Genomic DNA, 13,596 nt, shown 5'->3' with positions numbered 1-13,596 from the left:
CCTCTATCACCCTCATTCCCCAAACAGATAAAGATATGACAAAAAAGGAAAACTACAGACCAATATCTTTGATGAACATAGATGCAAAAATTCTCAACAAAATACTTTCAAATTGTATCTAACAACATATAAGATTATGCATCATGAACAGGAAGACTTTATTCCATGAATGCTAGTTCAACATACACAAGACCATAAAAATTAATACACCATATTAACAGAAAAAATGTATGGTCATTTCAACCTATGCAGAAGAAGTATTCAACAATATACAACATCATTTCATGAGTAAGACTCTTAGGAAGATTGACATAGAAGGGTCATTTCTCAACATAATAAAAGCCATATATGAAAAACCTATAGTTAACATACTGAATGGGAAAAAGCTGAAAGCTTTTGGACTGAAAACTGGTAGAAGACAGGTTACCCAATTTCTCCACCCCTTTTCAGTATAGTGGTGGAAGTCCTAGCCAATGCAATTAGAAAAGAGAATAATATAAAAGGCATTCAAATAGGCAAAGAAGAGTTGGAAATATCTTTATTTGCAGATGGCATGATGTAATACTTAGAAGACACAAAGGTTTCCATGAAAAATCTTCTTGAAGTAGATGAATACAGTAAAGTATCAGAATACAAATTCAACATCCAAAAATCTATACCATTTCTATATACCAGCAACAAGTTGACCAAAGTAGAACTAAAGAATGGAATCCCTTTTACCACAGTCACAAAATGTGTAAGTACCTAGGAATAAACCTAATTAGGAAGTCAAAGATCTTTACAAAGAAAACTATGAAAATCTTTAAAAAGATATTGAAAATATTACAAAAAAAGTGGAAGGACATCCCATGCTCCTGGATTGGAAGAATTAACATAATCAAAATAGAAATCCTACCCAAAGTATTCTACATTTTTAACACAATTCCAATAAAGTACCAGAGCTGTTTTTACATATCTACAAAAGATAATCATATAATTTGTCTGGAATTACAAAAGATCTCATTGCCAAAGCCATCCTGCATAAGAAGAGTGCAGTGGGTGGCATCATATCCCCTGACACCAAAATACACTGTAAAGCTGTGATAATCAAAACAGAATGATATTGCCACAAAATCAGATAGATGGACCAATTGAACAGAATGGAGATCCCAGAAATAAACCCCCAAACATATATCCACCTGATTTTCTTTTTTTTCTTTTTTTTCTTTTGTTTTTCTTTCCTGAGGGGTTTTTGCTATAGGGAGTGTGCGCTTGCCAGAGAGACAGAGAGAGACAAAGAGACAGAAAGTGAGAAATCACCCCACAATTCCTTCTCCTTCATTCTCCTCTTGGGGTCTTGGGCACACATGCACACATGCCCGATGAGAGTTCAAGCCACCAGGTCTGGGACTGGAACCACAGTCGACTACATGGGAGTCCAGCAACATAGCCATTACGCTAAATGCTGGTCCCAATCCACCTGATTTTTGACAATGGATCCCAATCAGTCAAGTGGGAAAAGGAGAATCTTTTTAGCAAATGATGCTGGAAAACCTGGGTATCCAATTGCAGTATGATGAAACTTGGTCCCCATCTTTCATCATTTAAAAAAAAAAAGACTCAATATGAATCAAAGATCTGAACCTAAGACATCAAACTATAAAACTTCTGGTGTAACACATAGGGGGAACTCTGGGAGACAGAACCTTATTAAGACTTCTTATATAAGGTTCTCAAAGCACAGGCAATAATCCCTAAAATAGGCAAGTGAGATCACATCAGATTAAGACATTTTTACACAGCATAAAACACAGTAAATAGAATGAGTTGACAACCCTCTAAATGATAGAATGCTTTTTAAAACAGCTTTTAAAACAGATAAGGGACTGATAACCAGAATACACAAGGAACTCAAGTGGCTTACTCCCAAACAAATGATTAAACCAATTAAATAATGAGAAAATGAGCTGAACAAAATCTCTCTAAGGAAGACAGATGAACAGCCAAAAAACACATGAGGAAATGTTCAAAATCTCCCATCATAAGGGATATGTAGATTAAAATCACATTGAGATACCATCTAACTCGTGTCAGAAAGGCAAAGATTAAAAATGTTAAAAATGGTAAGTGTTGGTGGGGTTGTGATGAAAGAGGAACTCTCCTACACAGTTGGTTGGAATGTAAATTTGTCCAGGCACTGTGGAAAACAATATAGAGATTCCTCAAAGATTTACAAATATAATTACCATATGATCCATTACCATATGTCCCTGGGTACCTACCCAAAGGACAGGAGAATACTCAGTCAGAAAAGGTTTTGTACATCGAAGTCTATTGTGGCATTATTCATGATGTGTGTGTGTGTGTGTGTGTGTGTGTGTGTGTGTAAATAAAAATAAATAAATAAATAAATAAATAAACAAACAAGACCTGGCATTTGATAGAAAGTTATTGAATATGGAAGATTTATTGCTATGTGAAGTAAACCACACTATGAAAAAAAGACATTGTATGTCTCCACTCAATCTATACTGACTGTCTTCCTTCATGATAGAGACTGAAAGGTTGGAGGGCCTGAACGCAGTGAAAATATATATAGACACTCTAGATAGTGTGGAAGGAGGGTGGGAGAAGGGGAGGATACAGAGAAGGAAATTAGGGAGAAAGAAATAGAGAAATTTTAAAAGAGAGATCAGTGTAGGATTCCTGTAGAATTGAATAAGCTAATGCTTCTAAAATATCTAGCACCTTATATAACAAACAGTATGTGCTAAATAAATGCTAGTAACTATTATAAGATAAAAAGTACGTACCACTTTTATCCACATAGCACAGGGATATACGCCATCTTAGAATGGGAAATATCAAGGGCTCTTAGAGGACAATGCAATTAATTCTATAGGTATAAAGATTGTTCCACTTGACTTTCATTTGGGATAAATGTGTAAAAACATTCCAGCTCTGGAGATCTCCCAATTTGGCTGCGGTTCTGTGCTTTGCCAGCTTCCTCTGCACTTCCTCACTGTCACACAGGTAGATCTCCTGAAAGTACTTCTAGTTACTGTCCACATAATAACTCTGCACCCCAGATATTCTTTCTAGAGAAACTAACATAAACAGCTTCAGGTGACATTACTACTAAACAAAGACAGCATTAGCTTTTGAGAATTACATTCTGGAAAAGTTATATTTTAGAAATATGAGAGAGGGCAAGTGATTATATTTTTTAAGAATACATATACTATGCTTTCATGATAAGATCACTACAATAATTTTTTTTCCCTCAGAGTTCTCATTTAACATTGGTTATTAGGGCAAAGAGACTCCAGTCCACAAGTCATATGAACCCAGATAGCAAAATCGCCAACATCTTGATATTTCACTATTTTAATAAAGTTTATGTATTTTTCAATTCTCACTGTAGAAGATGAAAAGTATATTCAAATTTACACTTTGTTGTGCTTTGGTTTGGATTGCTATCTTGATCTGGACAAGTAACATGCTCTTTCCTAATAGCAATGGTCCTAAGACACAATATTCTAATTTCCAGAAGGAGAAAATAGTCATTTCTATGCAGACTTTCTTTCTGCCCTATATTCTATTGTGCAGTTTTATCAAGTAGAGAATGATCTACCCCTCTTTAAGGGAACAGTTCCAAATTCCACTAAGTTCATAATCAGGCTACTTCTTTTCTTATTCAGGTCACTTATGGTCCCTTTGATCCCATTCTAAGTGATAAAAACCAGTTTCCATCAGTTTATCAGATGGCCATCAAGGACACCTCTTGGTCTCATGGGGTCATCTGGTTGTTGCTGCATTTTGGCTGGACGTGGGTGGCAGTCTATGTGTCTAATGATATAAAAGCAGAGGAGATTTTTCAGGATCTAATGGCAGAGATGATAAAAAAGGATATCTGTATGGCCTTTAAAGAAACACTCCCTCCCACAACAGGTGTCAACACATTGCGTAATTTCAGATTTAGGACTAGGATCAGAGTTTCAACTGCAAATGTGTATATAATACTTGGTGATGAAGGGAGTGTCTGGAGTCTGGTAATGGCAAAAGAATTCAATTTAATTTTGGGGAAGGTATGGATTATGAGAAATCTCCACTCATCACAGTGGGAACACCTTTTGAACATCATGAATAACAAGCCATACTTTTTCCATGGAAGCTTCTTATTTTCAACTCAGAAAAAGAAAATTCCTGGCTTCAAACAATTTTTGAAGATAATCCAACCTTTTAAATACCCAGAAGACTTTTACTTTACTAAATTATGGATTTCATTTTTTAATTGTTCACTTGCTGATTCACAATGTGGCAAAATTGAATACTGCCCACCAAATTCTTCCTTAGAGTTTGTGCCACATTATTTGGACATGATGACTGTGTCTGACTCCAGTTTCTTTATCTATCATGCTGTGTATATGGTGGCCCAAGCCCTTCATCAGCTGATTTTGCAGAAAATACAAATGAGATCTCCAGGAGATGCAGACCAGCCTGTGTTTCTACTCTGGCAGGTAAACATCTTTCACAACCAGTGAATACATTAAGCACCTAATAACATTTGGAGGTATTTTATTAAAATAAAATATCATGACCATGTTTTCTTTGAGAGATCAACAAGATCTGGGAAAAAGTAAAAAAAAAATTTAACAAGAAGTAAAGTGTATGTATAATTGTCATATTTATTTAGAGAATCCTGCCACTGGTAATTTAGACTTTCAAATATTAGACCAACCAGTGGTGTAGTGTTTAAGGCAGCAGGATCCCACAAGACCCACTGTATATGTGGACTCTCAGTCCCAGCAGCTTTAAAAGCAAAGGGAAAATTCTTGCCTAAAATCCAAGAATGGAGAAAAAGGGGTTGTGATATGACCATTGTCCCCAGAAAGTGTTTTCTTTCTTTTTTTTTTCTCTTCTTATTTATTTATTTACATTTAATCATTGTACAACATTACAACCCACAAAATGAACTTTCCCAGAGTAAATACATTGTATATCAGTTCAGTCAGTGATAGTACCATACAGATTATCATGAACACGTAATTTTCCATTTTTGTGCCCATTAAATGGTTTGCTTCTTTTTTACTCTTGATTTTCTCCCTCCTGACCCCCATTGCCCATAGTCCTCCAACACTGATATTTATTCCCTGTTCTCCTCCCTCACTCTATTGCCCACCCATATTACCCCATCCTTACTTTCACTAGTATCTACCATTGTCCTCCCTGCTTCTATACATTCCAACCTTTTCCTTTCTGCTATAGAGTTCTGACAACCAGTATATATTGAATAAAGGCATACAAAGTCTGTCTTTCATAGTCTTGTATGCTTCCTTAATATTAAATCTTCTATATTCATCCACCACCTTTTATCAGAGGTTTTTGCTATAGGGTGCATGCGCTCACCAGAAAGATAGAGACAGACAGAGAGACAGAAACTGAGAAATCACCCCACAAGGGAGATGGCCACGCCACAATCTCGTCTCCTCCATTTTCCTCTCAGGATCTTGGGCACACACACATGCGTGCTGGGCGTGAGTCCAAGCCACTGGGTCCAGGATTTGAACCGCGGTCAACTACATGGGAATTCAGCAACATAGCCATTAAGCTAACTGCTGGTCCCATAGTCTTTTTTTATGGTTGAGTACTATTCCATAGATTATATATGCCACATTTTTTTCAGTGCAATTATCTATTTTTGGACATTTTTGTTGATTCTATGTCCTAGAAATTGTAAAAATGCTGCAATAGACATTGGTGTACAAGTGTTTTTCTGACGGAGGGTTTTACTATTCTTTGGATAAATACCTGAATGGAATTACTGTCTCATATGGTAGTTCTATTTGTAGTATTTTTTATTTTTGATTGTTGGCATATAGCTGTTCATAGTAATATCTTATGATACTTTGTATTTCTGTTATACTCTTTGTAATAATGCCTGTTTCCTTGTTTATTTGATTTATCTGGTTCCTTTCTACGTTCTTGTTCATTAATCTAACAGTGTGTAAAGTTTGTTTAGCTTCTCAAAGAACCAGCTTTGACATTTATTTTCTGTTTAGTTCTTTTATTCTCTATTTAATTTATTTCTGCTCGAATCTTTATTATTTATTTTCTACTGGAGTGTGTTGGGAATTTCTGTGGTTGTCTTTCCACTTCCCTGAGTTCTGTCATGAGGTTATTTATTTGCCACCTTTCTGCTTTTTCTCTAGTGGGCACTAATTGCTATAAACTTTTCTCTTTTGACTGGTTTGCTGTGTCCCATATGCTATAAACACTTTTTTGTTCATTATCATTGGTTTCTATGAACCTTTTGATTTCAGTCTTTATTTGTTCTATTGTTGTAAAGTCACTCAGGAATAGATTGTTTAGTTTCAAAGTGTTTTTGAATTTTCAAGGGCTCTTTTCTGTAGTCGAATTCTAGTTTGATTCCATCATGGTCAGAAAAAATGCTAGATATAGTTTCTATACCTTTGGATTTGTAAAGGCTTCTTTTGTGTTCTATGTGGTCAATCTTCTAAAATGTTCAATGTGATGGTGAGAAAAATGTATATTTTGAGGTAATTGGGTAAAATGCTCGGTAAATATTTGTCAAATCCATTTCGTATATGGTATCATTTAGATCTTCTGTTTGTTTTTTATTTGGTTTTTGTCTAGATATTCTGTCTTAGAGGAATCAGTGAGATGCTGAGGTTCCATTCAATTATTGTATTGCAGTCTATCTGTCCCTTGAGATCCAACAGTCTCTCTTTGATGTATTTAGGTGCTCCAGTGTTAGGTGCATAGATATGTACAAGTGTTATATCTTCTTGATGAACAAGTCATTTAGGTACTAAATAATGCCCTTCTTTGTCTTTTCTTATATCTTTCATCTTAAATTCTATTTTGTCTGATATCTGTACCCCTACTCCAGCCTTTATTTGGTTTCCATTTCCACAGAGTATCTTTTTTCCAGCCCTTTCACTTTCAGTCTATGTATGTCCTTAGCAGTGAGGTATGTTTCTTGTAAGCAGCATATAGATTAATTCTGCTTTGTTACCCATTTACTCAGTATCTGTCTTTCAATGGCAAAATTTAATCCATTAACATTCAATGTTATTATTGATATTTCCAGATTTATCCCTGTTACATTTTTAGTGATTTTTCTCTGTTATTGTTTTCCTCCTGTTACTGTTTGTATCTCTATTGTTTTCCTGATACAACCATCCCCTCATTACTTCTTGTAGAACTGGTCTTTTATTGGTGAATTCTTTCCATTTCTGTTTATCTGATAATACTTTTATTTGTTCTTCCCATTTGAAGGATAATCTTGCTGGATATATTCTTCTTTGTAATTGCTTTTCTTTTAATGTTTTGAATACATCTTCCTATTCTTTCCTTGCCTGTATTGCTTCAGTTGAGAGATCTAATGTTAGCCTAATGTGGTAACCTTTATAAGAAACACATCTTCCTATTATAAACATTTTCCCCTTGTTATTTTTAGAATATTGTCTTTGTCTTTTTTATCAATCTGGCTATGATGTTCCAGGGGAGGATCTTTTTATGTTGATTCTATTTGGAGTCCTTTTTATTTCTTGACTCTGAATTTCTCCATGTTTTTCTATATTTTGAAAATGTACATATAGTATTTTCTAAAAGAGATGTTCCATACCTTTAGCAGATTCTACACTTTCTTGAATACCCATTATATGGATATTTGAACATTTCATGTTGTCTAGAATTCCCCATATATTGTCCTTTTTTTTGGGGGGAGGGAGTTGTTTTCTTTTTTCTTTTTGGTAATTTGGTCTGTGCATGAGACTTTGTCTTCCAGGTCAGAAATTATTTCTTCTGTGTGGTCTGATATGCTTAAATGCTTTCTAGGGAAGCTTAATTTTGTTGTATTGTACACTTTATTTCCAAAAGTTCTGTTTGATTCTTTTTTAGGGTATCTATTTCATTACAAAATTCCTCTTTCATGTCCTGAAATGATTTTCTCATTTCCTGTAACTGATTGTTTTCTCTTGTATCTTACTGAGTTTTGTCACTATGAATGTTCTGTGTATTTTTCTGTGTTATCCACTGTTGATGAGAGGCTACTAAGCTCAACTGAGTGAGAGTTAACACCTTGTTTTCTAATGTTTTTATGGGATTGTGCTGGTTTCTAGTTATCTGATGCAGTATTCACTTTTTTCTGTTTATTGGAATCGATTCTGTAGTATTGGTGGTGAAAACTATACCCTTAGTTTCCAGCTGCGTTTCTACTAGAGGGCCATTTCTACAAGGTTAGAACAATTAGGAGTAACTTCAGGTGATTGACTTCTCTGCTAAATTTTCAGCTCTTGATGAGGTGGTATCAAGCTAAGGCGAGATAACCTAGTGAAGAGAGTCACCGGGGTTGATATACCTAAAGTCCCTACATAGCTTCCAAGCCACAAGCACAGGCTCACTCAAGGAAGCTTGCCCAGAGCAGGCTTAAGTATTCCAGTGGGCAGCAGGTGGGCCAGTTCAAGTCAATGGTGTGGTGTGTGACAGTAGAGAGAAAATCTCAAAATTGCTCCCAAGCCTTGACTGTGAGCTCACCAAAGGAGGCTTGCCCAGAGGCTTAAGTACTCTGGTGGGTGAGGTGAGTCCAGGCTACCAGAGCGGAGGGCAACAATGTGCAGAAAGTGTCATAGTTGTTCCAAAGCTCTGAGTTTAGGATCATCTAAGGAGATCTTCTCAGACCACGCTTAAATATCCCAGTGAGTGATAGGTGGTGTAAGGCCAGGTTTCCAGACTGGTGGGCGATTGTGTGCGAAAACTCCCAAAGTTGTTCCCAAGCCCCTAGCACAGGCTCACCCCTCATGTATCTTTTTTGAAGAGTTTTCTGTTTACCTCATTGGCCCATCTTTTACTTGGATTGTTTCTTGAGGGTAAGGTGCTTGAGTTCCCTGCATATTCTGGCTATTGTTCCCTTATCTGAGGCAGAGTTTGCAAATGTATTCTCCTATTATGAGGGTTGTATCTTGACTATAATTAATATAATCCCGTGGAAAATCTCTTCAGCAAATGGCGCTGGAAAAACTGGATATCCACATGTAGAAAAATAAACTTAACCCCTAAGTCTCATTACTAACAAAAATCAACTCAAAATGGATCATAGATTTAACCATAAGACTCATGGTGGAAAACACAGAGGAAACTCTTTGAGACATTGGAGTAGGCAGGTCTCTCTTAAGTAAGACTCCAAAGCACGGGTAAGAATCCTGAAAATAGACAAGTAGGATTACATTAAGTTAAAGAGCTTCTTCCGAGTAACAACCTGCTTTGTCTTTGTTTTTGTTTTTTCATTTGTTTATGTCATAGTGCACATTTGTTCACCAGAGAGAGACAGAAAGAGGAAAAGTGAGAATTCACCCTTCAGGGGTGATGGCCATATCACAGTGCTTTCTCCTACATTCTCTTCTTGGGTTTTTGAATATGAACCCACCCACATTAGCATGATTTTCAAACTTCCAGGCCGAGACTTGAACCCTGGTTGACCATGTGAGAGTCCATTTCCTTAAACACCATACCACTTGCTGGCTCCACTGCAAAAACTTTTAAAATGTTTCCATTATAAAATATAATAGATATTGTACAATAAAATACTGTAAAACATTCAAGATTCATGACAAAACAGGGTGACATCACAAATCAAATAAAATCTCTATGTATTTTCTATTAATATATCCAATGCTGATTAATATTGACATAATGACCATATCTTACTGTAGCTACTTTATCTATAGCAATGTATATGCTATGACCCAATTTCTGCACTTAAATAATGTTTGTGGTCAGAACAAAATGGGTTCTACCCAATATTCTAAAATGACTCGTGGAAAGAAGATGTTTTTAGCTTTAACTATAGTTGCAATATATGAAAATATCATGACTAATTTTTACAATAGGAAACCACTTATGAGGCATATAAGCTCAAAATCATCTACCTGTTTTATAATGAGTTTGTATTTGGGGCTAAACATATCTAAGTCCATAAATTATGCATAAAATATATTTATACAAAAAGGACTAACATACAATGTGTTGAATAAAACAAATTAATATACATACATGTGAAATCAACATTAGGAGATTTCATTTACCATTTAATTTCTGTATGTACTAACAATGATAGAATTCAAATTATCCTTTGAGTGACTTTGAAGTTGATTCTTAGAAAATTATGTAATCTTGTCCAAATGGCTATTTAGATTTGAGTACAGTTTTTTTATACTGCTTCTATTTGAAAGCATTAAAGACAAATTACTATGCTTTGGGGGTCTTACTTATGAAGTCTTTGGCTACTCAAATGTCTCCCAGAGTCTCCCCAGTGTTTTTGAGCAGCAGTTTTATAGTTTGAGGTCTTAGGTTTACATCTTTGATCCTCTTTGAGTTGATTTTTGCAAATTGTGAGAGGTAGGGGTTCAGATTTATCTTTATTATTTATTGAAGACAACTTTATAGTATTGTCAACTGGACTGGTGAGAAATGTACACATGTTGGAATATTCACTTTGGAAGCTAAATAACATGATTGAATGTACAGAACAAATTGAAATTAAAATAATAATTATACAAGATTTTTTGTATATCAATAAAATGTGAAAAAAGAGGCATGGAAAGCAACTGTAGATATCAAAGACAATGTGGGAGGAGGGTGGGAAATGCCAGAGGGTGAGAAGTAGGGACTCAAGGAGGAAAATATACAAAATATATAAGAAAAAATCTAGGAAAAAATACTTGTTGATAACATATATAATAATATTATTAAGTCAATATACACTGTATTCTGATGGGAAATCTCATTTTTTTATGCTGTGATAATGTGAGTGAATGTAAAATAAATAAATTTAAGAAAAAGAAAAGGGAAAAAAAGACAAATGACAATTGTATAGATAAGAAAGGTTAATTATTTTCTGCAACAAACTGTTATAATCCCAAATGTTAAGAGGTTAATATTCTTCCTTTAAAAATCTCTTTAACGGACCAGCAGTTAGTTTAATGGCTTTGTCACTGGATTCCCATGTAGTTAACTGTGGATCGAGTCCCAGACCCGGTGGGTTAAACTCACGCTGGGTGCGTGTGCATGCGTGCCCAACATCTGAGAGGAGAATGAAGGAGAAGGCATTGTGGCGTGGCCATCTCCCCTGGCAGGTGATTTCTTGCTTCTGTCCCTCTGTCTCTCTCTGTCTTACTGGAGAGTGCATGCACCCTATAGCAAATAAACTCTCAAAAAAAATTCTTTAAAACTTGGGACCAGAAGATAACATAATGGTTATGTCACTGAACTTCCATGTAGTGGATAGCAGTTTGAATCCTGGACCCGGTGGCTTAAAAATCACACCAGGTGCATGTGTCTGCATGCCCAAGATTCCAAGTGGAGACGAGGAGAAGGGATTGAGATGTTGCCATCTTGTGGGGGTGGGGAGGTGACTTCTCACTTTCTGTCTCTCTGTCTCTCCAGTGATGCACATGACCTAGACGAAAAAAAGCTCTAAAAAATAATAAAATAAATACAAATCACTGTAGAAGTCAACAATTTTAAATTTATATTTTGTTATAAAGTGTTTCTTGTAATGTCACATGACAATCACACTCATCAAAAAAATAAAAACATATTTGCTTCATTTTATTTATTTATTTTTATTTTATTTTATACATTTAACCATTGTACGTCACCACAGCTTGTTAAATAAATTTTCTCAGCATAAATACACTGCACACTACTCTAACTAGAGATATTATCATACACATCACCATTAATGCACAACCCTCCATTTTGGTGTCCTTTAAGTATGTTGCCTCTCTATTTTTCTGCTTGATTCCCTTCTTCTCACCTTCCACCTTCCATGACTTTCCACTCTGCCTCCAGTATCTGCAACCATTCTCCATTCTTATATATTCTCCAAACTGCTAAACTCTTGTGGGTCCAGTGTTATTGTGTGTGTGTGTGTGTGTATTTATAAATTGTGTGTATGTGTAGTGGAGACACATATTTTTTTCTCTTTCATTGTCTAGCCTGATTCACTGAGAAGTAAATATTCAATATTCATTCACTTTATATCAACTGCTAGGGTCTGGTTGTTTTTTATGGCTAAGCAGTATTCCATAGTGTATATATGCCACACTGTCTCAATCCATTCATCTGTGGACATTTCGGTTAGTTCTTAGCAATTTTAAATAATGCTGCAATGAACATGGACGTACAAACACTTTTCCAACTAAGCATTTTCCTATCCTTTAGGTAGATATCCAGGAGTGGAATTGCTGGCCCATAGGGTAGTTCTATTTGTAGGTCTTTGAGAAACTTCTGTATTGTTTTCCACAGTAGCTTTACTAATTTAAATTCCCACCAACAGGGTAGGAAAGTTCCATTTACACAGCTACCCTGCCAGCACTTACCATTGCTTTTTTTTTTTTTTCTATCAGAGCTCATTTTCATTTCTCATTTTTTTTTTTAAGAGAATGATTTTTTTGCTATAGGGTGTGTTTCCTTGCTGAAGAGACAGAGACAAACAGAAATCAAGAAATCACTCCTCAGGGGGATGACCACGCTGCAAATACTTTCTCCTCCATTCTCTTGGGATCTAGGGCATGCACGTACATGCACCTAACTTGAGATTTAAGTCACTGAATATGGGATATGCTTTTTGGCTGTCCATTTGTCTTCCTTAGAGAGCTGTTTGTTCAACTCATTTGCCCATCTTAATTGGTCGATCATTTTTGGGGGGGTAAGCCACTTGAGTTCTTTATATATTCTAGTTATCAGTCCCTTGTCTGAGGCATGTTTTGCAAATATATTCTTGTATTCCAAGGGTTGCTGTTTCACTCTATTATTTCCTCTGCTGAGCAGAAGCTTTTTAACCTGTAATCTCATTTGTCTATTTTTGAGATTATTGCCTGTATTTTAGGAGTCTTATTTAAAAAGTTTTGCCTGTTCCAATGTCTCCAAGAGTTTCCTCTGCATTATGTGCTGGTAATTGTATAGTTTGAGGTCTTAAGTTTAGATCTTGGTTCCACTTTAGTTGATTTTTGTTAATGGTGAGAAATAGGTATCCAGTTTTATCTTTCTACAGGTGGATAGCCTATTTTTCCAGCACCATCTGCTGAAAAGATTTTCTATTCCCCACTGAATTGACTGGTGACCTTTTTATAAAAATCAGTTGGCTATATGTTTGGGGGTTTATTTCTGGTATCTCTATTCTGTTCCATTGACCCACATATCTGGTTTTTGTGTCAATACCATGCTGTTTTGATTATCATGGCTTTATAATATATTTTGGGGTCAGGGAGTGAGAGACCTCCTACTTTTCTCTTCTTGTGCAGCACTGCTTTGGCAATATGGGGTCTTATATATTCCAGACGAATTCTGTGATTGTTTTTTCTAAATCTGTGAATGATATCACTAGTGATTTGCCTGGGATTGTGCTAAATTTGTATATTGAATTGAATTGAATTGCTATTCTGATTAGATTCATTGTTCCATTGTGTCGTTTTCAATGTTTTTTAAAATTTATTTTATAGTTTTTATTGTAGAGGTCTTTGACTTCTTCAGTTAGGTATATTACTACATAATTTATTTCTTTCATGACTATTTTGAATGGGATTGTTT

At 35.5% G+C, this 13,596-nt stretch overlaps 1 protein-coding gene across 1 annotated transcript in view; it reads left to right on the top strand.

The window, feature by feature from the left end:
• Nucleotides 1-13,596, top strand: part of LOC102480870 (vomeronasal type-2 receptor 26-like) — a gene marked incomplete at its 3' end in the record, with an annotated part of 121,820 nt that overhangs the window by 91,455 nt on the left and 16,769 nt on the right. Inside the window, exon 9 of the mRNA XM_006170758.1 lies at nt 3,681-4,499. Within this exon, the coding sequence (XP_006170820.1) occupies nt 3,681-4,499 (819 nt within the window). The remainder of the gene's footprint in view (nt 1-3,680; nt 4,500-13,596) is intronic.

The sequence above is a fragment of the Tupaia chinensis genome, unplaced genomic scaffold, assembly GCF_000334495.1.
Source record: "Tupaia chinensis unplaced genomic scaffold, TupChi_1.0 Scaffold148894_1, whole genome shotgun sequence".
In the NCBI taxonomy this organism is placed as follows: Eukaryota; Metazoa; Chordata; class Mammalia; order Scandentia; family Tupaiidae; genus Tupaia; species Tupaia belangeri.
Note: the sequence above shows the minus strand (reverse complement) of the source record. Positions and strands in the feature narration are given on the sequence as shown.